General features: G+C 42.4%; 1 protein-coding gene across 10 annotated transcripts in view; it reads left to right on the top strand.

Moving 5' to 3' along the window:
- Positions 1-27222, top strand: part of LOC112455823 (polypyrimidine tract-binding protein 1) — a 219305-nt gene that overhangs the window by 136797 nt on the left and 55286 nt on the right. For 9 of the 10 annotated variants that reach the window (XM_025018018.1, XM_025018016.1, XM_025018019.1 and 6 more), the window contains one exon: positions 12787-12975. In XM_025018018.1, the coding sequence (XP_024873786.1) occupies positions 12787-12975 (189 nt within the window). The remainder of the gene's footprint in view (positions 1-12786; positions 12976-27222) is intronic. The other variant, XM_025018015.1, reaches the window with a different exon arrangement.

Genomic DNA, 27222 nt, shown 5'->3' with positions numbered 1-27222 from the left:
GATTAATGGAAATGTTGTGGAAAAGGATTTTAACGAATACATTTTTAATCAAAATCGAAAAATAAATTTCTGCATTATAAACAGAAAAACAATGGATTACGGGATTACTATCGTACATGTATCGAAAATGTTAATTATTGTTATTATATTGAAATTTTAATTAATACCATAATCTGCGCGCAATAAACAGGAATGACTATTACTATATTACGCAAATTTTACTTTTCCGAATTTAGATTATAAATATCCACTAAAAATTCTGAACTGTCGAAAAATATACTTCATAAGATAAAAATAGATATAAATATTTTGTAAAATACATTGCTGAACTTAAAGTTAACGAAAGAACAATCTGAATCCGAAATCTACATGTGAAAATCGCGCGTAGAAGCGATCTCCGGTAAACATAAAAAGGAAAAGAAACCTTTACGCGTCCAATACAAAAAGCATTCCATAAAGTTGCTTTCCTTATTTCTGAATAGACCGACATATTATCGAAACTTACAAAGAGGCGGCTTTGAATGATGCGGATCATCTAAGTAGCACCTCAATGAAGAACAAGGAAACCTTAGAAGCAAGAGTACGGATGAAAAACTTTTGCAGCGAATTTGGCGAGGGAGGGTGAGAAAGGAAGGGGAAGGGGAGGGCGAGGGTGGAATTCTGTTGCGCAAAAGGGAGGACAGGTACGACGACGAGGGTGGTGAATACCTCCGAAACGAAGAGGGATGAGGGAAATGCCCGTCGTTGGTGAGCCAATGGGGATCGAAGCCGCAGAAAAGCCTTTGGTGGGAACTCCAGGTGGTGACCCTACCACCCTCGTCTCTGCGCCTACTTCCCGTCGCACTCCACCTCTCGCTTTTCCCCCTGCTCTCTCTCTCTCTCTCACACACACACACACACACACACACACACACACACACACACACACACACACACACACACACACACACACACACACACACACGCAGCGTTCCTCTTTGCCGTCGGCAGAGTCATACAAGTCGAGTAAAGCCGATCGTACCGTTCTGTATCATGTAAGTTCCTTCCTCTCGCCCACTCCCTGCGCGTCACCGGAGTTGCCCTCTATAATATCTTCGAGTCCTGTCATTTGTAACCCCCGCGACTAAGGGTTGGAAACGAAACGCACACATGCGAGGCTTGATTTTTCGACGAACGTGTTTTCCTTTTCGCTATCGTGAATCGTTCAGGCGTCTCGCGTAATCTTGATATTTTTTTTCGAAGCTTTCCCATTTATTTCGTTGTCAATTAAGGTACATAAGATTAAATTCTGATACGGGGCAGCCTCCTTAGAGACATGTACCAAACACCGACGGTTCGATACTAATTAATTAATAGCCATTATTGAGGGCGAGCCCAGTTTTGTGTGGAAGGCTTTTTGTCCCTCGAGAGAAACGCACGCGTATAATAGTACTTAGGCACATAATTTAATTTCTCTGACGTAGTTTTTCTTTTATTTTTCTTTCTCTATTCTGTCCGTTCTTTGTTCTCTTGCCACCCGCAAATAAACAACACGGACCGTCCGCCTCCCATTAAGATTTTTTTTCTCCTTCGACCAATGGAAAAGTTTTCGTGCCGCTCCTTTTTACAGGATGGTAGATAAGCAAATAGTCTTACAACCACCACGACCCGTTGTTTGCGGGTGTTATTTCTGGAAACTAACTCGAGATCCCATCTTGCTGTTGTTATTAGCTAATGGTACCTACTGAGGCAAAAATTCGAAATCGGAGAGTGTGTGAGTAATGGTGATAATAGTTGTAGTCACAGACTACAACTATTGGAAGTGGAAGAGGGGATGCGGCCATATTGAATTGAGTCTATCGGGTGTTCAGTTGCTCATAATTTGCGTTTATCAGCGTTTCGTTGTTACAATACGTGACGGAGCAGGCAAAAAATGTTGTTCCTGTGTTAAATATTGTTAAATCATGCCTATGACATGTATATATAGTATGTATGTATATACATGTACTTGGATGCCGAAGTCGAACCACTCTTGTAGTATTTAGCTCTTTCTTTTGAACTGTGTGTGCCACATACTATTGTGTAGGAGTCCGTAGTATAGCATATTTTGACTCAAATCAATATGGCGGCAGGGATCATGGCCGAGGCCCTCGTTAGCGGTCTAGTATTGAAAGTATAGAAGTCTGTGGGTGTAGTAAATATATGTACTAAAATTCAGTACATTTCCCCGAATCATTATACGATACCATAGCAAACTTTAGTCGTTAACGAGATTAACATTTTCCAAGGCAGCAGAAAGATACTTGATTGATAAGGAAGTTCTCACACAGACATGCGCGTACATGAATATAATATGATTTTAATTTTTACGGAATTTTCTATTTGTTTAATTGGCAAGATATCAATTACGTAAAGTATAGGTCGCTTATTTTATTTTTATTTAAAAAAGAAATTCCTTATTTTATTTGGGGATTTTTTCGGTCGTTACGTAACCGTAAAACTTGCCTGATTTGTCGTAATCGTCGGCAGTCTCGAAGGTACCGGCAAAAATTACAACAGACCGCTCTGGTTTCCGTCTCGTGAAAACGCCGGCGAATAAGTTTGCGTCACCGAGAAACGACATTTTCTTCTCGCGTGGGAAATTTCGGGGCTGTTTCGCAATCCCCGCGCGCTTTATCCAACGGCGTCGGTGATCTGTCGGTATCTTAGTCCGCCGCGACGGGAGATTATATGGCGTATACTTAGATTACGCCAAAGTAAATTTTGCCGTTTCTGAAATAACGCGAGATGCACAGGCGCGCGGCACGCTTATTTTTCCTCGCGGAAAAACGGAATCTCGTGATATCGCGATATTGTCGTCGTGTACACGCGAGCCGACTCCACGCGCATGCCTGCGGATATGTGTGTTGTGTGTGCGTGTGTGAGCTCGTCGGAACGCGCGAGCTTTAATTCGAACCGATATAATCCGCTTATCTGTCAGGGCGCTTATTAATTTTTAGACTAGCAATCGGATCCCCGAGCGACGCGACGCGCCGATCGGCCGCAATCAAATTCAGCGAAAAAAAAGAAAGAAAGAGATAGAGAGATAAGGGAGGGAATAAACGAGATTTAACACGAGAGTAAATCACCCGTTGCATAAAACGATAGGCGGGGGATTTGCGAAATAAAAGATCCATCCCTCTCTTTCATTACTATATTTTTTAACCGCCCTCAAAAATAGTCTGTTATACTGGAATTTTGTGTACCGTCAACATACGTTTATTCCACGGTCGTTGTGCCGCTTTTGTTCGCGCTGCACAAGCTTGAGGAAAAGGGAAAAGCTAATCGAGAGAAAAGGTATTGCTCCACTCGATCTCGTCGGAAAAATGTCGGGTTTTATAAAAGAAAATAAATGGCGCCTGCATTGCTCTCGCGATCGCGGGACCAAACTCGCGAGAGAGTCACGTTGCCCCTCCTCCCTTTTTTATATGACATCTTCCCATTATTATTGCTCGGCTTCTATACAGATTATTTTCAACATCAATTTTTATGGACGAAGATATAGAATTGAAAAATTTATGGATATATATATATATATATAATATATATATCCATAAATTTTTCAATATATATAGGGTGTAAAACTGAAGGTGTACAACAGACTATTATTTCTGAACCTAGGCAAACAAAATATTAAATTTTTGTTTTCTGTCAACCGTTTGGTATCAAAGTAATATCATATGATGAAATTACTTTTTCTCTAGGTGGAGTCGTTAAGGTCACAAAAATTTTATATTTTGCTTAGTTCTTTAGCTTTACACCCTGTATATATGAGAATATTCTAACATGTATGTACATATGGAAAGATATTTGCTTTAAATACATACGCGCCATGCCATTTATCACACAGACCGAAACTGAGCCTTCGTATAGCAGTGTTAGACCTTCAAATAGTCGAACATAAATTTTTTCAGAGTTCTTTCATCCGTCTTGTCTGGGTGACACGTCTCACGCGATCCTCTTTCGGCGTCGTTTGTTCCGATCGAAAGTCCGATCATCGTGATTACCTTTTTTTTTTTACAACAAAAACGTCGGAGCTTTCACAAGCTTTGTCACGTATAGCATCCAGTCATGATTCGGGCCATCTTCAATGCGCCGATTTCAATTTCGCGGGATAAAAACGCGTCGTTGAATGAGAGGATGGATACCCTTACATTGGTTTTATGTAGGATGTATCAGATATCCTGCAGATATCCCCACGAGTTTGGCTTTCAATATCGATGGTTCGGAGAAAGTGCGCCACTTCCGAGACATCCCGTGTATCGATAGCCCGCGTCTCTTGATACAGGAAAATATGGCATCGTCACGGGTGGAACATATATTTCGGCGGGCGTCGATAAACGACCGAATTAAAGTCGCAATGTCACCGTTGAAATGAACTCTGACGCTTTTTACTTTGATTCGCGCATCTGTCAATATATTCGTACACATTCATGGCATTCTCGTATGATCGGAAAAAAAATCCTGAATAATCGATTCGGAAATCATTAGAAACGCCACGTCATGCTTGAACAAATTTTGATATATTCTACATATTGTAACGGCGAGAAATTAATATTGCAATTATAAAGCGCATAAGAAGATTATTAATGTATTTTGTTCATCTTTCGAGTATAATGGACATATAATTTATCCTAATTAAGGAGGACATTAATTGATTGTAATCCTTAATCCTTAATGTTCGAAAGTAGACTTCTTTGTAGTATTAGCATCATTTTCCACAGGCTTCGCAATATACATCAACTTCGCAATATAGATCATTTTACTTAAAAGAGCGAGCATCTTAGAAGAATATAATTTAAGATCTTAATTAATATACCACATTATTAATTCTTATTAATAAACTTACCGCAGTCATCGACTAAGAAAATATTTTCAAAAAATTCTGGGAAAGAAACCTTATTTTTATGTATACATGTATACATAAATTGATAAGAGATGGAAAAACTTTTCTGAAGTCCCAGATTAACAATAAAATTTTTTATTTATATCAAAGACGAAGACATAATATACTGCCGTGCATATAGATATGCGCGCGGGAAGAAGACGAGGGAGGTGGGAGTGCGAGAAGGTTAACGATTTCCAGTCGGGAAATATTGATATATACGCAGGACGCATATTTTTATGGGGACCATAAAAATCGGTCGCGCCACACGACGGCGGTCGCCGTCGAAAGAATCGTAAAAATTTCACGCACGCACGCGAGACGCTCGACTTTCGCGGCCGTGCATTCTTTACTTAGTCGCGCGCATTCGCGATCCCAACGAACCTATAAGCCGTAAACAATAGTTACGCCCGGTATATAAGGCGCGTCAAATTATCAAGATATATATTCCTAAGGTACCCCGGGCGGCTGAAAGGCTCGCAGGGGTGGTACGGACGCGAAAGGGTGAGAAGGAAAGAGTTGGCGAAGAAGAGAGAGAGAGAGAGAGAGAGAGAGAGAGAGAGAAGAGGAGTTCTCGCGTAGGAAAAAGGGAGGGGAAGGTGAGGGTGGCTGGCTCGCTCGGGTGGTTGGGAAATCGACAGAAGGAGGCTGCCGGAGGATGGTAGTGCGCTCCACGCAGACACCCAACGGCCCCATTGCACCCTGGGGTCTGTATTAATGATATAATATTTCTTTGATTCACCGGAGCGGCGTACCTCCCTTAACAACCACCCTTCTTGGGCCCCGAGTTGATCCCAACCTCCATCCTCCCTCTTTCTCTTTCTCCTTGAGCGACCGAGGGGGGTAGAAGAAGACAGTGGACGAGTTCAAACGTAGTTTCAGCGGAAGGAAAACCCGTTTTGCGTCCCTTATAGCGGAGATAAATTACATTCATGTTCTCCACCCCGCACGCCCTCATCCCTCCGTCGCCTGCAGCAACTACCTTCGGGCACCGCGCGAGTCCCCGTTCGAATCGTCGTTGGAGGAAGACGAGCTTCGTGGAACGTAGCAGCGGAGTTTATTTAAATCAGAAATAACTCTCCGTGCCCCGTCTTCTTCCCGCGGAGGCATATCCCACCGTCCCCATTTCTCTTTCTCTCTCTCTCTCTCTGTCTCTCTCTCTCTCTCGCTTGTCCCCCAATCCTCTCATCTCGCATTTCACCCCTTTTCTGTTCCTCTCTGCACCGAAACTCGCTAGAAACTTAGCGGATGGCTTATAACGCTTATAACTCCGTCAATGATAACGAGGTTCCGCTTCTATCCGCTCTAATAACAATCTCATGACAAATTGCCTATCTCTATAGGGTGTGTCGTGGTACTATCGCGATTTCTTTTTGCTACTAGCTAACTTGGATTTCCTCTGAGCAGAAACCAAACGGCAATTTTTTGCGATTTCTTTATTCTTAATTATAAATAATAATAAAATTTTAAATAAATATTCAGTCAATTCCTATTATTCGAAAAACTTGAAAATTGAAATGCAATTGTCTTGAAAAGACGTGTATATATAATATATTATCTTCCTTTTTTTCATTTTATACTCGCATATTTTCTGTGAAAACACGACAGATTTAGAAATTGGATGACAGTAATCTCTGTGGCCGTCGAATACCGCGATTATCGGACTCTCCAAAAGAAACTATCCTTCCCAAGTCTGGCGAAATGCGAGACGTATCGCTAAGAAAGCACCCGCGGGAATTCGCGAACTCGGGATGGACTTATTCACCGGATGCGAATAAATTTCGGCGGAGCTTCGCGAGCGAGGTTGAACGACGCGGAAGGAAGGAAGATAGAAGGGTGGGCTTTCTGAAGGGTCGATTTTTCGAGCGAAAGCGACCCACTCTTCGATCCATCGGGACGACTCCGGGCCGCGTGCATTGTGAGCCACACAAACCCTATCTATATACATACGTGTGTACGCCGCCAATACGTTCGTAAGTCGGATGTTTATGGCGGGGCGCGAGTATTCGATCCAATAACGGCTTTATAGCCGACATCGAGCGAGCGCGCCGCGGTTTCTCGATGGCAAAATGTTAGGAAGTTCGTGGCCGGGCACGAGCAGAGAGGAGGACTGCGGATAATCCGGGATCACAAAGGGCGAGATGCCCGTCCAAACCCAAACCTCCGAGATCGGGGAGAGCCGGGACTCGAAGCGGAGGATACGAGAAGGGGAGTCCGAATCTATCGTGTGTCACGACGTGGGGGATTATAGAATTTCGGTCGTGTGGCGAAACATATTTGTGTACCGGGGACCGTCACTCTAATTCGATATCCCAAATGGAGGGACGACAGCGTTAAGGGAATATGTCGAACTTTTAATTAAAAATTATTACGTAGCAACGGTGAATTACACAAGTGAATTGTGTCACTGCGTAATTTAAAATTACAGCAATATAATTGCTCGCGCGCGCGCGTACTATCAGGAACGAAAGCTTATTATGCGTGGAAAGAAATGGGACAGTACGAGATGAATACGCGTTGTAAAATAATATCGCGCTCCATGAAAAGGAATGAAGCAAAGAAAGTATTATATTGGCGACATCTGACCTTCCTGATCCTGAGAGAAGTCAAGGAAAGACACCGCTCACTCTCGCTGCAAAACCCACCGATATATAAACCTATCCGCAAAATAATAAAGTCCTCCGCCTGCCTTTTCTCGGTGATGTACGGCCCTATAAATGTAGCCGGCACCCTCGTAATGGGGTTTCTGGCTACGACCGGTGGTGTATACGCCCGTACGATTACCACCCTTGTTCCGGGGGTTTCCGCGATTGACTACGCAACACGTCTCGTGTGTGTGTGTGTGTGCGTGTGCGTGTGCGTGTGTTGAAAATTCTAGCTCCCTAGAAGTCCGATGTCTCATAAGTATTCGTTATGCAGGCAAGCACGACGACTGTCACGATTTACTTTATTAGGGTGATCGATGGATTAACTCCGGTGTAAAAAAAAAAAAAAAAACTGGAAATAATACATCGCGGTCTAGCAACGATATGTGGCATCGCGTAACGGATTATATTTAATAGATTTCAAATTCGCTGTTTGCGCGAATCGCTCGGCGAGGAGCGTGGCACCCTCGATCATAATTAAATGCAGCGTACAGCGGCGTTGCAGAACACGGACGACGAGTTGCAAATGGTCGCGAAAAACATTTCCCGGATAGTCCATGAAATCCGAAACGCTTTCGAAATGTCACGATAAAACGGCAAACAACGCAGAACATCCAGGCAGCGAAACGTATACGCTGGCCCCCCCCCCCCTCCTCGCCAAAGAATGCTCTTATTTGCGTTTGGTACAGCAAAAACAAAATAAAAAAAAAGAGAGAGAAATACATGGCGTGGAGAATCGCCCGTAAATGCTCGGCTTTTGTGAAATACAGCGGCCGACCATAACGGTGTGCCGTTTGCTCGATAATTATCGACGCGCGCTCGTATATACGTACGTGCGCGCGCGCGTGCATGCGTATAGTTTTGCAACAAGATCTTTTATCCGATCCGTCGAGCGAAACGAAAAACATGATCATGTACTCGAGTACGCAAATCGTTTGCGAATCGTAACATGCACAATAGAACACGCCTGTTCATTCAGCGATGTATAAAACTAGTTTTCGGGTAACTTTTTACCTTAAATTTCTCCCATTAAACTCCGATTGCGGGGTCGATTGTTTGCCGTCGATCGGCGGCGGTTGTGGCGCACGTGCGCCGCAGCCCCCGCCAATTAAAATTAATTTGCCCGGGTGTTTTTCTGCGTTTAAACGTAACTCTCTGATTAACGTGATGGGGGATTGTTGCGATACGTTACAATCGTTACAATGCGCCGTTCTATTTTCCGCCGTTCTAAAGCCGCGCGATCGACGAACGCACGTCCTCGTTTAGGCGGCCGAATGGATCATTGTGCCGAAAATCGTGGCGCTTGATCGTCAAAATGAGCGACGTGATCATGCGTGTCCGGCTGCGTAGTCCGCTAACATAAGGGTTGATCCTGGATTCAGCGGATCTCGCGCGGAGGATTTCGTCCCATTCGCAGCGGAAACCCAATTGCGCGCGGTTCTATGCGTCATTAGCGCTGGAAACGGAGTTAACGCCGTTAAATCCGGGTCGGTCGGTCGGTCGGTCCCCGGCTGCGATTATTATTCGCACTTGTGCCGACCGTTCGTTCGTTTGGTCGTACAGATGCGCCGCCGGTGCGCGCGAAATGACGATCTCTCGTGCGAAATGCGAATGAGCGATCGCGTTCGTTCCGACTGTAACCTGATTTTCGTCAACGAACATTTTTTTTTTACTCCCTGATCTTTTCCCCCCGACTGCCATTGCATCATCTCGGGGCTTCTCACAACGTTTTTTTATCCTGAACTGATTTGTTCACAATCGAGATATTGTCGCAAAAGGATAGTTTTTTATCATTTGCACAAAGATTCAGTGATACGAGATCGTTTTTAAGATCTCCACCGTATTCTTTTGCACTCGTCTAGAATTGTATAATGAATTTTTATGTTAATAAGTTTTAAGCAAATGTAAGAAATTAGCAGAGATTGGAAAGATCTTGATGATAATCGCCGTTCTAGAATTGCGCGCTTTATAGTAAAAATGAATTCTTGGAAATTTACTGACGAGAAATTTTATTTCCTTTAGCGTTCTATCAATATCGAATCTCGTCGCTTTGCCAATATTTTTCGTGGCTTATTCGGCAAATATTTTCCAACTATAATACACAAACTAAAAATTGGGTCACTTCACCGATGCAAAATGAACTACCACGCTGCGCGTAGAAAGAGTATTTCAATATTTTTCACATTTACTAGTGCGTTTTACAAAAGTGTAAATAATTTTTGTAGAGATATATAAATGTATGAATGTAACGAGATGAGCCGCTTAAACATACAATATGCTTCGCATTCGATAAAAACAAACGCGTTTATTACGCGCGTTCTTAAAATGTTTATTTTAATCATGTATGCATTTAATTAAATATATCATAATTTGTTTATGGATATATGTATGGATACGCGTTGTTTATGCGTCGCGAATTACAGTACCGCTGTATTCGCTACATTAACAAATTGCTTTTTCGCTAATGGAAGATTACATCAGCTGCAGATCATAGTGTGGATACAAAGGATAGTTCGTTGAAGTAAACACAAATACCGCATGAAGTAATACCACTGTTTGCTTAGTGTTTCACTTCGTTAACAATTAATTAATTTGTCCATTGCACACACTGCAATTAGCGTAAGTGTCCGGATACCAAATCCAAAACGCGTTGACATACGTAGCTAGACAAATTCGAAATACATAATGTCATTCGCGCGTAACGTTATAATAATTTTCTCATCTAGTTCGTTGCTCAGCTTAACTGGCGCAAGATTAACTGGTGGTTATATTTGCGAAATTTGCTTGTATATTGACGTGAAATTAGCTTTTGCCGCGATAAGTCACAAACTTCTTTCGGAAATTCGTGCCGATTCTTATTCTTAATCTAATCTGTACACGAAATACGAAAGTAAGTATAACGAAAGTAATAAGTAATGTCATGTTTGCACGTTTTATATAGCGGTATGTTTATCTTATTCGCTGAAATTATCACGAGATCGTAATATCGTAACTTTCCAGAAATACAACGTATTAAATTGTTACTTTTCTCTGTTTTCCTTTAATAATTCTCATTTATTAACTCGGGCTATGTACACCGAGAACTCCTTCAAATATTCAAACACGGCGGATGTATTTACGAAAAGTAAATTAAATATCATGAATTAAATAAACGGAAATTATACAAGCGGTGCTCGCGCAGTAATATCATTCAACAGAGAAAACTTACGTCAATTTTACATAAAGTGTATATATAACAACGGACATTTTATCCGGATAAAATTGAATTTCTTCATATCAAGTTTTCTTTGAAGCACTCTCAAAGCTTCGAAGTAAAAAGGTACCTCGCAAAAAAAAACAGATTATTTTTTTATGCTCTTATACCTGGACGAGATAATAAAATTTTAAGAAAGTTATCAAGTCAAACGCGTAAAAAGACATGCCCTACAGCACTTTTTAGTACTTGACTTGCGCATGATACAATAACGACGGATCCAGCTGACTCGTCGAGATCCTCACAATCGAGCGACGAGCCTCGTGCTTTTGTTGCATAAGAAACTATCATTCGCATTTCAATGCTGGTCGCGTCTCTCTCCTCCGGTCATGAGCGAAAAGACGGGCGTTGAAGAAAGGAAGAAGGGTGGAACGTTCGAGAGAGAGAAAGGGAGAGAATGGGGAGGAGAGAGAAACGAGCGTTGCGAATGCATCGATATTGAATTGAAAATGGATCGCGCGGAAAACGGAGAGGACGGAAGAAGACTCGTAGCTATTCGGTGGCGAATATAACCGCGATCCGCACATAAACATCCTTCTTTCTTCCTGTCCTGCGCCTTTCATTTTCGCTTATCCGTCACTTATATACATACTTATATACATTATGAGCTTGAAATTGCAGTTATCGCGAGATATCCCCCCCCTCCTCGCCTCTTCGAGACGATTACGCGACGTTTTATTAATCTGCCGCTGTTTTCTCTTCACTCCCCTTCTCTCCTCCCCCCCCTCTCTCTCTCTCTCGGGGCAAATCAATTTTCCCTAGATCTAGGCACGCGATTTCTCTATCTCAGCGAAATCGCGCTCTTCTTCCTCGTCGGCCGCGATAATAAAACGGAGGACGGCACGGTGTAGGTAATGCTTTTTATTAAGTTTTCCTCGATAAACGTACCACTTGACTGTCGCGGATGCGACTTTGCACAACCCCCGGGTCTTCGGGGAATTTTCCTTTACGCCGAGTTGCGCACGAGTACGATTTAGAAATACGGGATTATTAATTTCATGAACACTCAAAGGAGAAAAGAATCCAAGCGAAATTCACTTGGGTGTCTCGAGAGGGACGCTATTCTTTCTCCGTTATACGATACGGTTACATTTTTTATTTCCCGACGAAATTACAATATAAATTATTACAATATGTAATATAGCCGTCCGATAGAAGTCTCGCTCTGTAAAAAAGGTATGTTTATTAAACCGAACGAATAGAATAAAATGTTGAAATAAAAGAAAGCATTTTTGCAGAATCAATTGCCATGCATCTTGCCGCGGAATGACGTAATTAAAACGAAATTCTTGCGCGTACAAATAAGTTTTGCCTCGCGAACTCGCCTCCGTTTTCATCTCTCGTTCCCTTGAATTTTGTCATCTGTTCCGCGCGTGTTTACCCGCATGCGAGTTTCAGATATTCCATTACGACTTGCACTCCGAGGTAAATATAAAAATGCTTTCCGTTCCATCCTGCATGTTTTACCTTGCCGCGCATAAATCAAAAAAGAATCTCGACATAACTCCCCGAGATCGGTTTCGGGCTTAAAGTAACCGCGCAAACTTGGACAGTCGTGTCGTCTCCTTTTATCTCAAACTGTGATTTTGCCTCGGATTTTGCTCAACAAGACTATAAAACGTAAATGCTTTGTGAAATCGGCATTATAGTAGAGCAGTTAAGTAGTAAAAGCGTATTACATATCGGACCTTAATTTATTGGTCTCGCTATAAAAGCGCCGACGTTCAAGTCATTTAGGAATTTTAATTTAACTAAATTAGACGCAACTGAAATACGTCTCAAAAAATTGTACAATATAATTATTATCATGCGTTAACACTGAGAAAAACATTGAGCCAGAATTAACAATTGTATCACAAAATATGTACACTTGTGTGAAAAATGATACATTTATTTAAGTGTTTTAATTAATTCATTTGAGACATTTGAAGTCAAATGACTTGTGCGTGTTCCGTAGCTGACAAAATCTTCTTTTATTGTTGCAGGCGTTTCTTGAAATGGCGGACGAGAACGCTGCAGCCACCATGGTGACCTACTACGCTTCCGGCGTGGCCCAACTCAGAGGCAGAGCGGTCTACGTGCAGTTCAGCAATCACCGTGAACTCAAGACGGATCAAACGCACTCCAACAACGCGGTCAGTAGCCCAACAAATGATGTCGCCAACACCTCTGAGGTCTGTGTCATACTTCTCGCTTCAACTTCTTTCTTGCTTCACTAAACCTTGGGAACGGCTGCATGAACGCTATTCTCGCCGGACTAACTCTATTTCGATCTCCTCTTAACACTCGCTCGCTTTTTTTCCTCTTCTTCTACCGGTGACATAGGTCGTAGGTATTTAAAAGCAAATAACTTTGAAGTAACGTCGAACCTCACAAGTGAATAGTCACGTTGTTTCGTCAAAAATTATAGAGGGTATATAACCTCGGGTAAGATGGCCATACAGGAAAGATGGCCAACCTATGTTCTTTTAATCTAGCTCGCCATGAAATATCGAATGAACATGCATGGATTGGCCATCTTATCTGAGTTTACCCTAGGTATCTTAAATAGGTTTTTATATGATAAAAATCGATAAGAACGTTTTGCATTCCTATCCGTGAAGAGAAGAAAGAGCTTGTGCTGTCGCTCTATGTCCTGTCGATGACGGTGACTTCGATGCCTCGAGGCGTTTGCTGAAGGCGGCGTCCATGAAACGAGTCGAATCCTGCCGATACAGTGGTTGCTAATCGCGCGGCCAAATTAGCTTCGACAGTAGGGTTATTTATGCGGTTTAATTAATTAAGCCGATATCCAGCCCCTTGCGTATATCTTTACTGATCATCGGCGGCAACATCCAAACGCGTGGCGCGACGCTACGCGGGAGCGGGTGGGACACGCCACGGCCATTTCGCCGTCAAGTCAATCTAAACACACTCGCGTCCGCAAACTCCGTTATAATTAATGCATCCATAATTTATGAACGATCCCTCGGGCGCGAGCGAGCGCGATGGCTCATCCCGCCTACGTCCTACTAAACCCCTCGTCTACATGACTGCACACAGTCGCACGTATACGCCACTACTTGCGACTTGCGCGTGTCATCGTGTGCTGCCGGTCATCATCGGAACTAGTTAACTCGCTGCGCAATTCAGGGCTGCGCGCGGCCGTTCCGAATGAAATTTGTCAGCGAATTAATTAGCGTGCGAACTCAACTGACGAATCAATTAACGGAATTCAGTTAGGGTACTCGCGACATTGCATTGTGCGCGCACGCGCCAACTTACGTGGAACGCTCCGTTGCTGTTATTGTGTTCGCTCCAGAAAATTGGAATTAACGCGCATCTCCTTTGGAACGTTTCCTCTAAGAATTTATTGGCCTAAACGGATCAATGCGGAACGTTTTTAATCGGAAATTCAACAAGATCGATATGGTGATGGTTTCGAAACGCACGTGCTCGGCGAATCCGCGACAAAGCGCGTCATTGTCTTACCGCGTCGCGTCGCGTCGTCGTCTCGTCGTCGTCTTTCCGCCGCGAGAGAGTCGAGAATGACGTCGAGCGAAGCCGCAGTATTATCGTTAACCAGCACCGCCAATTCGCGTCGTCAACATCGTAACTCCCGTAAGTTTCCCGATGCCACCGTGTCGGTCTGTCTGCCTCCCTCCCGAGAACACTCTTCGTCCTCCCTCCTCTGAGTTACCGAACTGCCGTTGCCACCCCCCCCCCCCGGGGGCGCAACTTCGCGGTGGAAACGGATACCGATCCCACGGGGAATCCTCCGGGAAAGTTTCGCGTGTATCGGGACGGCGGTTGGGGGAGGGGGGGAGGAGGAGGGAAGGAACGCGGCGGTGATGGTCCGCACGAAAAATAATAAATAAGGAAGTAAATAGCCCGGCGACGCGCCTCGTCGCCGCTGATGCTTTTTCTTGACACGCGGAAACTTTCCCGGCACACGTGACCGTGGAAACTTTGCAATCCACAGGATTTACAGAGCCGCGACGTGCGCGGTTTGTCTGAGAACAAAATTCATCGTAATTCTAGGAAATTCCTATGCGCAAGTTTCACATTACTCTCTCGGTGTATCACGATGTCATTATCGCTTCGTTAAATAAGGGCGGTCGTAAAATACGCGGAAGAAGAACGAGAAGGAGTTGAAGTGACTTTCTTAAACTATGTTTAATGTACACTGTTTTTTTTTCACGCGCCACGCAGGATTCTATTTCTAGAAAATATTGAAGTTGTTTCCAACTTGCTTCTCTCTCTCATTAAGATTTAATTTTTAACGTTTATTTTTAGTTTTATACATATATATATATCCTTGTAAGTAAATTTTACTTTGTAGATTTTTCTCTTCAAGCGCGTGGAGAAAATGTTAAGTACATCTAAATTTATTACCGTTTATTCATTTGCGATGTTAAATAGTTGATTTAACTTGAAATTAAATTCTCGACGAAAGAAAATCAATTGCAAGTTACATTAAAAATAAATATCTTTATAAAAATACAATTTATATTTAATTTACTTAAATATATTTATATTCGAAGCCTTTCTCCAATTATATCGTTGCTAAAATAATATTGAGAGATAAAGTTATTCGTATAGAAATAACATTAAAATAATCCGACCGTATAACAGTGAATTTTTCTTAAGATAGGATTAGCATTCTAGCGCATCAAGAAAGTATTATATTTATATTATAAATGTTCATTCAAGAATAAAAGAATGCTCGAGCTTCAATTTTATTTTCGTTCTGATTCTACATCAAAAATTCGAGTGTGCGTGATCTAAAGACAAATATTACACAGGGTCCGCCAACGAAAAGTGTCCACCACCTATAATTCGGAATAAACGGCTCAAAATTATGAAAAATCGCGAAATACATGTTCGATCAGTGTTTTTAGCAAATTATAATTTTATTATCCTACATTTTTGTAACTAAAACTATTCATGACTTATTTGAATATTTCATTTGCTAACGTCAGAAGTTAAAATCATTTAAACACTACCGTTTGTATAAGAGTGATATTAAATTAAAATTACCATCGTATCTTCCTTAACCCTCCGCCTGTATACGTGGGTCTATGGCGTTCGAGCCAAAACGATATCTGTAATTGTAAAACTTGCAAGCCTGTTAGAAAATATATTAAATAAACGATGACTATAAAATCAACTAAAATGTAGACAGATATTTTGTGATTTTTTTTTTAGATTTTTCTAAATACTTTAAGGTAAGGAAAAATAACATCAAACGTGACAGATCCACGTATACAGACGGAGAGTTAAGGAAGATACGATGGTAATTTTAATTTAATATCGCTCTTATACAAACAGTAGTGTTTAAACGATTTTAACTTTTGACGTTAGCGAATGAGATATTTAAAGTCATGAATATATAGTCCAACGGTACAAAAAAAAACGTATACAGACGGAGGGTTAGGTAAAGAAAGAAAAAGAAAACGCGACAGTACTTCTGAAGGGGCAAAGATGGCGAAGGGTTTCACGGCGCGTTCGCTGGCTCTCTCTGCAGTCGAATGATTTCTCGCCGGGCGTCCAGACTGACAAACGACGCCGAAAAAGCAATCGCCGTGAAAGCCTCAGCGATGCACCGCTCGCGCATCGGCCTCTGTCTCTACGTGGGCGACGATGATGCCGGAAATTCTGCGGTCCGAACGCAAGACGAACGTCGCGCGTCAGCCACCGCGTGCTCGCAGTCTAGAACGAGAAATCAATTTTACATGAACGAAGAAACAAATCCGCGACGACGGCTGCCACGAAACACGCGTTATTATAGTCCCATGCCTTTTATTCTCGATTAAAAAATCATCGCGCAATTTCAGATCGAGAATGACTTGTACGAGTCATATCAGTTTCTTCATTCTCACGTATTATGCAATTTGATCTTTAAAAACTTACATATCTATTATATAATCCAGTATTTCTACTTTCGACATTGACATGTTTTGTTTCTTCTCGATTTAATTTCTGGTGTGTATAAACTAATAGACTTTGCTACTACTTTTCACGTAGAAGCATCCGCGAGGAAAATTAACAGTCTTAGAATTTAGAAGTCTTCCGGTATCGATTGCACGAGATATATACATAATTGAATGCGGACTGGACGGAACAGGTCGGCGAAGGCACGAAACAGCTAGGAGAAATCAAATTTAGCGTAAGAGAAAGAGCGCGAGAGAGAAAGGGAATATATTTATGAGTAAAACGCGACAGCCCCTGGGGGTGATGTGTCGGTTAAGTAAATGCCCGGTTGGCGAACTCCGTTTAATAAAGACGCCGTGCGCCGCGGCACCTCGGCATTGTTTAGTAATTAATTTAGAGCCGAGCTCGCCGCCCCGCAACGAATAACCGCGTTGTTTAGAGCGGGAATGAGCGAGACAAGAATAAGGTATATTTCGGACGACAAAGCGATAAAAACATGAGAGAGTTATAATGTGACGGCGCGTTGTGCGCGCCCAAAAATAGATTATTATCAAGAGAGATCTAATTAAAACCAAATTAAATACCATTGAAGTAAACCGTGCGAGCAATTAGACGCTTTCAATTACGCGCTTTGAATGCGCAAAATTACATGGAAATTGAAATAATATTGATACACGTTTGAATAATGGATATATTGAAATTACGTCGAAATTGAAAATATGTTTTAATAATAGCTGCCGCGAAGACCAAATTCTCTCTGCATTACCTACATCGCCTTGAATACGTCAGTTTTTATCTAATTTTTCAAACTTAAATGTCAGATCATCGATGCGAATTGCCGTGTATAACCTCATTGCGAATTCGATTTAGATAACTTTATTTTACGCTTATTTTTCGATCGATTTGTTTTTACGCGGTCACACGAAGAGTTTTGGAGATATCGTCAGCTTTACAGCTCCACTTTTAACTTCTCGAAATGCACTTTTCCTGAGTTTCCAAGTTCGCCGGAAAGCTTTTCGTCGCAGTCTAGAAACCCGCGACCGGAATTAAGAGGTATTTTTACGTGGCTTCTCGCCCGTCGTACAACGCCTTTCCCCAGTTCCATGTTAGTTGGCAATTTGGATTAATTTAGATATTTCCGACTGCTTTTACGCGGCCGCTTTTATCACCATTCCTGTCCTCGTTCGAATGATTTCGTTTTTGTGCTCGAGACGTCGACGGGATTTAATTTGAACGCGCGCGTAAATAGCTTGGCATGCACCGCGAGCGAAGTTTCGCAGTGATATGTCTATTTATAAATAGAGGTGTGTTACGGAAAAGCGGGAAACAAATGAACTTGGAGAAAACGAGAAAATTTGATACTTTTTTCATCGGACTAATGAATTTACTCACTTGACTGCGTCACTTTATTTTTACACGTCGTTTATTGCATTTATTTACAATACTTTGTTAACTCGATATTATTATTAAAAAATTTACAACATATAATGTCAACTTTAGAAGGAAAAAAGTAAAAAGCATCCCGGGGTTTTTTAACTGTAACACACAAACTATACCGATATTTTATACTGTAACCTTTCGGCGCTAATTGATATTTATTCCACACTTTTATGTATCATTGTCAAATATGCCAGTAAATATAGTATAGAATAATAATCGTAAACCACGGAGCTTTGCAACGCAAGCTATTTGTTTTTGCATATTCGCGGGCTAAAAAAATATCTCTCAATAGTGCTTGAAACTAAATATTCATTTTTTTTTGTTCCGTTGTAAATATTCGAGCATTTAATTTTTTTTTTTTTTAACAAAATTGAAGGAGAATTGGTTTTTGTCTCGAAGGTTTGCCTTATTATATTTTTTGAAAAGCAACAAAATATTTCACGGAAAGAAAAAACCGGCTCAAAAATTAATTCACGTTATTTTTATCTCGGAAATTTTTATAATATTCCGAAAAAGTTGATTTTTCGTACGCGGCGAGTTGCGTGCACACCTTTGTTTGACGCGCGTGTGATGACGGGCCCGACGAACGACCAAGCACGAAAATGTCCCCGAGTTTTCGCGTTTCGTTAACCGCACCGAGGCCGACGCGGGAACCCGCGTGAAAAAGCTCGCCGCGATAGGCCACGCGCGCGGAAAATTTTTATCGCCTTGCGGGGCGACTGCGGCTGGGGCGGACTCTCGGCCCCTGATACTTTTAAAACAGATTCCGCTCGGCGCGACGCGACGGTCGTAACAAAGCCGGCAATGAAAGTATGCCGCCTGTGCCTGTGCACGAAAGAAAAGGCGCGCGCCGGCTAATGGTTTTTCCCGACAACGAAACTTTCGGTAGCCTTTAGTAGTAGTCGCGCTCGCTCGCTCGCGCCCTTACTAAAACTAAACTCACGCCCGGCAGGAAGCCCTGGTAAAAGGCAGCTTCGTGTCCCGCTATAACGGCGCGACATAATTCTGCTTTACACCGTCGGCGACTTTTTTCCTTGTTCTCTCGGAAAACTTTCCATCGGCGAGGAGAAAAAAGAAAGAAGCGGTATCACGGGAGATCAAACCCTTTGTTGAATTTTATCCTATATGCGCTTACGTGTCGCGAATCGAAAGCCACGTGTTTTATATTAAATATGGACTCTAACCCATGATTCCCTCTAACCCAAAATTCGAAGAGATCTTTGTGATATTGCTTCTGAGTTTATTTTCGAAACATAGGAATGTTATCGATTAGAGAGAAGAACGCTATTTATGACTAGAACTGGATCTTGGTAGTCTAATAATAATATTGTGTCAATTTTTAATACTTTTTCCAAACTTAGTAAACTGCGCGCGCCGATTTTTTGTCGGTTTTTAAAACACAGCTCCTAGCTTGAACAGTAAATCTACATACTTAACCCTTTGAAGCATACATCTTTCTTTACATACGAATTCTTTGAAACTAGATATACAGGGAGTTTTGGAGTCGCTGATTATGGAGTCAGATTTTCAAAGTTTAAAATGGCGGATCTGATATACAACTAAAAATAAAAAATTACTTACCTGAAACGAGTATTCAGAGGTTTTTAGTGATTATAAATATTTAATATGGAGTTGAATCAACCGTTGTAAATTTTGAAATTTTTGTTACAGATTCGAGCGAGAATCAGTGATTCAAAATACATAGATATGAAATTTTAAAGAAATCGGAGTAAAAAAAATATTTAAAAAAATTTTTTAAAGACATTATATGAGTGCTATAAAGGGTTAAATCGATAATCGATTAAATTTTGAGGCAATAAGCATTCTTATTAAATCATATTAAAAAATTTATTGCAAAAAATATCACAGCCAGGATTCGAACTTGGACCTCCCCACCCCCACTCAGTAATTTCTCTCTAATTGATTGTATATCATAACTGCAATGTCCTGTTTCACTTATTATAGGAATTGCTTGTCCAAGCAAAAAGAGTTCTTTTTACAGTGGTTAGTTACGGATGCCAGGGACTATTTTTGTCCAGGGCAGTCTAGGCCGAGGTGATGTAAACAAGAACGCAGAAAAAAAGAGACAGCTCGCGTACATGAATTTTCTGCAATTAACCCGTGTCAACATTAACATTTTTCGCCGACGCTAACCGGCGCAGTGCGCGATAAACGCGGCGATCATGAATAAATCAGCGTTACCACGAAGTAAACGTGTTCGCTAAGCGACGCGTTTGACTAAAACCTTGTCGTTGCTTTTTATTATGGGCACTAGGTTATCGTTGGTACACTTTCGCGCACGTTGTAGATGCTATCGGATTCATGAGAGAGGGAGAACGAGAGAAAGAGTGCGAGAGAGAGATAGACGCATTTCTCAGCGGGAAAAGCAATAGAACTAGGATGCAAAGTAATACAGCGGCAAACTAGAAAAACAGAAGGCTAGAGCTCCAGGGGTAGAAAAAGTAAAATTGAATATTCGATTCAACGACGAGGCAATAAAAATGCGCGGCGAACGAATGCATGGAACATGGAACGACGTACGTACGCAGTATATAAAAATCATTACGGGGCACGAAATGGGGCTGTTTAGGAATAAAAGAGAGATCGGGGGCACGCGATCGGGGCCGGCAATTCCGGCCGGTTAAAATTAAAGACTTGAAATTTGTTAACAATACTTCGCGATTAGATTGAAAAAGCACCTAACGTCCAATTAAAGAGTTAAATAATACGTACTGGGCTTAATCTCGACGAGGATTATTAATCTGTTTGCCGCGCGGCCATTGTTTATGGGCTAATGCCTTCCACCGGGGTAATTGCGAGCAACATAAAAGCTGGGCGTTAAAGCCGGAAAAGTGATCGCGCGTATATATATAATCTTGTTACGTCCGGAGGGAAACTGGCAATGGATCTCACACTCTTTTTCCCTTCAGACCGAGTATATACGCGCGGCGGAGTGGCGTAATTTGGGGCATTGTTCCCGTCCCGAATACAATGACGGGGGCAAGGACGGGCGGGTGCTTCAATAATCCCGCTTTTGCCTCCCCGTTACATTTAACAATTAATATGTTGCGATACAAAACCGCCTCCGCGATTGTTGTATCCGCTGTTGATTTTCCTTTTATATTCTTGGCATCATCTTGCTTTTATAGGAATCATTTTTCTTCCCGCGCGACTTATTGCGGTTACGAGTTTCGCGATAGACCGCAATTCGCGAGAATATTCCCTATTTGTCAAAAGAGTCGTGAGAGTAGTTGCGTGATTATATTTACCGTTGTTTAGCGACAATTAAACTAATAATGCAAGTATTGAACGTCAAAGTGTCTGCGTGATGTGCATTTTGTGTATTTCAAACTGAATCGTCGCAGACATCGGTGACACGTGATTTTTCGGGGATTTTTCGGGGTCGCTCTCGCGTCGACCGTGAAGGACGTGAGGGACGGGATGAGTAAGGCGGGACGGGAAGAAAGCAGGTGAGAAAAGAGGGTTGAGAAATGGGGAAGATACAATGCACGGGGTGTCTCACAGAAACAATGCAACGCGCCGTAGATCACCCGAGACACCCTCCATTAAAAATATTACACCATTTTGCCGCGCGCGTAGCCGTGTCCTCTCCTCCCGATCTCCGCCGCCCGCGCCGCCGCCGCGAACCCTCTGTATTTCCGTGGCCGGCGGGGCTCGAACGCCCCTCCGTCAGCCACCCTGCTCCACTTTGGCTGGCAGCCGCGACAGGTCCGAATAACAATGTGCCATTGTTAGACCTACATTCACTGTATCGAGCTCTGAAATATGCAAGCTATGAAGACCGTCGCGCTACAGAGAGCGAGGTCCTCTCCACGCACCCTTGAGCCAAGGGCGCCCCCGCTTATCCGACCCCTATGAACGAGCTTTATCGCCGAGAGGGAAATGTCGTTTTCGCTCCCGCCCACTCGAGCGAAATTTTGGCCCGACCGAGAATATATATCTATCTCGCGGGATGAACGTGGAACGTCCGCGGATATTATCTTGTAACATCGCCCTGTACTTTGTCTCGATGTGTACAACAGCTGCTCAGAAATGATATTGAATTTCGTAATATCGCAATATGTGAAATAAAATTCATTGTTCAATTATTCGTCAGAATAACTGGCAATCTTATTATTTTTATAAACCGTTGTTCATAAATTGAATTTTGATATTCATCTGTCTTTTGTCTTTGAACTTCTATAGGTACCGGCTGCTCTATAAGCATAACGCATTGTTATCTCAGAAACGAGAGAAATTGCATGTAATTTTTTCTTGGTATAGTATCGCGGTCGAAATAGATGAACTTTTCACTGGCACGCGGAAAAACTTTTCGACATGCCGCAATTCAATAGAGCAGACTGTAATTTAACCTAAACGGCCGTGTAATTTAACGTTCAACGTTTCTGACAAAAGTAAACTTCGTGGGACGGTTGATTAACTTCCGCATCTATTTATTAATTCACGATCCCACGAACGGAGTTCGCGGGACGTTTTACGACTGCACTTTATCGCGGCTAGCGGCATGCGAGCGAACTCGTTTATTTCAACGTATATGCGGCGTGCCGCGACAAAAAGTGCGGCATATACGCGACTTGTCGTAGCTCTGACGTTTTATAGCTAATAATACTATCCGCGGCGGCGTATGCGAATGTCTCGCATTCGATTTGAAGATAGATATTAATTACCCCGGTAATTATAATGCGGATAGGGAACGACATAATCATAATTGCCGACAACGGCCGTTATTGCAATCGTTGCGTGGAGATAATGGACACCGACATTAGCATGGACACAATAGTTAACCACACCATTCAGATCATCCGATGAAATACGACATTGTACGACCTGTTATTGAGACCGAACAGTTTAACAGATAGAAGGGAACACTGTATTTAACCATTATTAAAGATATTTGCATATCGCGTATCCCTCGCGCATAAGAGAAACCTCCTTCTCCTCTCTTTTTCACCGCGAGTTAAAGACGAGTAAACGACGCCAACCTAATCCATCATTTCCACGCATTCGACGCGCTTCCCCGCGACCTCCATCATATTTTACCTCCTTCCCCGTCGCGTCGCCGCGAAAGAGAAAAAGAGCTGCTTTTACTGATGGCGCGAAAAATCGAATATTTTCTCGCAACAAATCTGAAAGGTTGCTCGCTTCCCCTCCCCCTTGCTCAGCTGGAAAAGAGTACGACCCCGTTCTCCTCTCCCGATGGCTTTGTACACCCTCTCTTCAGTATCGGATCTCGGTATATCGACGGCTTTGTATGCGTATCGCGAAGCCGCATACGCGAGCTTATTGGCGCTTTACCAATACCGAGGCGCGAGGGTCGGCCGAGAAGGATGCATGAAGATAGATCGTTCAATTTTTTTTTCCCCCTCGCTGGAACGTGGACACCCGGGGATCAAGAAGTAGGAATGTCTTGTGGGAGCGCGAGGGACGTGTCTCCTCGACTTTTCGACGAAATTTGACTTTGTGAATTTTTTAGATGAGAATTGTCTTGCTGTTGTGTGGGGTGATTTGAAAAACGTCGGGGGTGAAACATCGTAGGTATCCCCGAGCCAGAAGCAATTTCTAGAGATGCATAATAGATATACAGGTGACCCTCGAATAACGCGACTAATTGATTTTGTGTTTATAGAAAACCGTGCAATTCAAGACTCTATAGATCCGTATGGAATTGGGGATTTGGTTACAAGGAATTATTAAAAAAAAACCTTTTAAAAAGTAGGGCTGTCACAATTTTTTATTGTTACAATATGTTATTCGAGACTCCATGTAAATTCAAGTATCGTATATCCATGCAATTCAAGTACTATTTTCGAAGGCCATCTATATTATATCATATCGCCACGATGTGTAACGTAACGATAATGAAAGTTTGCGAAAGGAACGAAAATAGAAAATTACTCGTGACACATCACCAAGAAAGGAATTAAAGGGTAAGCGTGCGAATGATTCTCTTGAAAATCGCGAATTATTTTTCTTCTCTTCACGAACTCGCCAAACGCTAGTTCGAGGCTCGTGTTTGATTTCGTTCGACATTACGAGCACACAATACGTCAAAGGTAGCTGCGACGATTCTGGACGGATTTCCGCCAGAGCACGAATGGCTTTGGGAGCGCGGGAGGATGCGACGGGGTGGAAAAGGGGTGACGCTACAAGCCGGGAAGACTGATTATTCTGACTGCAGAAGAGTCCGTCTGGCTGGGTGGGCCACTCCATCATTTTGACAGCGGCGAATCCCGCTCGTAATGTCGTCCAATGAACGCGCGTTCTTTATCCCGCTCGCGAGCGCGAGGTATGTACAGGCGCTGAAAAAAAGGGGGGGCAGAAAGGCGGAGAAGACGGGAAAGGGAGAAAAGGGAAAGAGGAAAACAAAAATTAAAATCGTGAAAAAAGCGAGACTATCGGGGGGTGGGGGATCGAAAAACTCGACGCGTATAATGGAATACGCGGCGTCGCGTGCGTACCTGAAAGGGGGGGTGAGTAAACGGTGTCAGGGTTGCGCATGATTGAAATCGATGGCCGTACCATCGACCCACGAGCCAACAAATTCTCCCCCTGGTCCAAACTCCAAACTAACGTCGTCGACGCGGACGGGAAATACGGCACAAAGACCGGTATCGGGGCCCGAGATCGAGCCCGTGAACACGAATTTAATGGATATAATTTAATTTGACGGAATCACATATGGGAGTTTTTCCCGCTCTAGGTTCCTCGTGTCGTTTGACGCGTGACGCACGAGATCGGGGTGAATTGGATTGAACCGAAATGGACGTGCAAAGCGCGTCGGGAATATAATAAAAATCAAAGCATCAAACGCACTTACGATATACGATTCTCTTTACTGAGCTTTTAGATTACATAACCTAACCTAGAGTATACCTATAATAAGAGTACGGACACCGCGTCCGCCATTAATAAGGAATTTGTATATTAATAAGAAATTATGAAAGTAATAAGTAAATTAAAAAGTATATATTTTATTATTTATAATATACTCAATAATAGCAACATTATAATATAATATAATATTAAATATAACATTAAATGAAACTTATGAAGTATGCCTGACAACGTAATCTAACCTAACTTGCATCACTCTGTCACATAAAGAAATAGCAAAATATAATAATCAGCCTCAATAGCATTTCTTTTTATAACATTGTTTATTAACTTAAACTTAAAATTACGCGAATTTTATTGCTTTTATACATAATAAAAAATTCCATTTTTCTATTACATATGGCGAATCGAAGAACCAATGAAAAATCGACCAACATTGTCCATACTCTTATATTATAGATACTCTAACTTAACCTAAACCTTAATTTTATGTATCTTTTTTCAATTTACATATCTCGAGAATCATTAATCCCATGAGCGAAGCGAAGAGATATAAATTTATTTCATAGAGAACGCAAATAATTCCTCGAGTCGTCCCGCAAAGTAGAACTGAGATCGTTCCTTCTTTCTTTTCTTCACCGTTTCGGGTTTAAGCGCGGGTCTCGTCGCTGATGAAGTTCGTCCGATTACTTTTTATTTCGCGCCCTTCGCTGTCCATTAGCGGTGATATACACGTTGGCTCCGCGCTGCGCCGTCACGGTTGCATCTCCGTGTACGTATATACGGCGGAAATTCCATCGCCGCGCCGGCCGATGAATTATTCAGGAAAAATTTTGCGCTGCTCGTGTAACGAGCGTGCGGCACTTTCCGCGCAGTTTTCTTATCGCGCTCCTCCTCGTCTTTTTTCTTTTTTTTTTAACGGCGTCTCTCTTTCTCTCTCATCCACGGAACATTCTGCGGATAGCCGTATTCCGACGTGTTATCCTCCCTCGTTTCGCCAAGAAATCGCGGGACGTTTCCCGGCAATCTACCGCTGCTTCTCGCTTCCAAGTGTTCATTAATTCTTAATTCCTTCGTTCCGCCTTCGAGCGTATGTTGCGCCGCGAGAGGGGTCGTTTTGTATTCTCTTGAAATGAAGTTAAACAATGTATCGTAGAATAATTGTCGGTGATGTTAATTTGAGATTAGAGAAAGAGAGCGAGAGAGAGAGAGAAGATGTTTGTCAAAATCCTTACTGTCTATTTCACGAGAAGTGAAATTGCACAAGAGTGTCGAGCGTGGAAAAATATCTCGCTCTAGTTAAAGATTTATTAAAATGAGATAATAATTAAACGTCAAATTTTTCGGTGCTTTCGACCGATAAGTTTCTCGAAATAATATATCTCGTAATGAAATAATTCCAGTCTAAATAGGTAATAGAATGCCGCACCTCCGCGTCCGAGTCCAGACGGATTTTAAAGCTGCCGGTTTGATATCGCGGTCTGCGGAATCCTCTTATTTTCTCAGACACTATTATTTTCTCGGGCAATTCGACAGAGAGAGCGAGTTGAACGGAACAGAGGCGGGACTTACTCTCGAAATTCTCATCGCAATTCTCATTCCACCGAAACAAATAATTCCCAGGCGAATGTAATTTATTCGGAGTTGCGGATCGAACGCAATTAAAAGCAATGGGGACACGAAAAAAAAAGGATAACAATGGTCGCGGTATTAATCATTCTCAGGGGCTACTGTCACGTTTTCAATAACTTCGACGGCGACGGGGGAGTATCATTACTCAAATTCAATGCAATTAAACGAACAGTGTATTGCTGATCAAATAACTGGTTTCGACAATGCAAGTCTCTAAGAGGGGGGGACGATATAAAAAAGACGACGGCCGTCGTGCAATCATTAATCGTCGTCATCTTTTCCGTTCCGAGTTTTAGAAGTGCCGTCTTTTTTTGTAACGGCAGCTACCAGTTCGTATTTTATCGTGAGAATCAACGCCGTGTGGCATTATTATTTATCATCGGAGTCGTTTTCATTTGATGCCTCTCGTCGGAGTGACGTCCCTCGGACGTCGGGTCTGAAATGATATCACGGGTTTTGAAAAAGAGGGCCGAAAAACTTACCTCAAGATCGGAACGAAAACTCGAAAATATGGTCTTTGAAAAAGGCGAATTCCTTTGATCGTATCGAAGTTGGAAAAGCTCCATCTCTATAGCGCGAAC

This window comes from Temnothorax curvispinosus, unplaced genomic scaffold (assembly GCF_003070985.1).
Source record: "Temnothorax curvispinosus isolate PA1 unplaced genomic scaffold, ASM307098v1 QBEX01006396.1, whole genome shotgun sequence".
Taxonomy (NCBI): domain Eukaryota; kingdom Metazoa; phylum Arthropoda; class Insecta; order Hymenoptera; family Formicidae; genus Temnothorax; species Temnothorax curvispinosus.
This window is presented reverse-complemented; position numbering and strand designations above follow the sequence as displayed.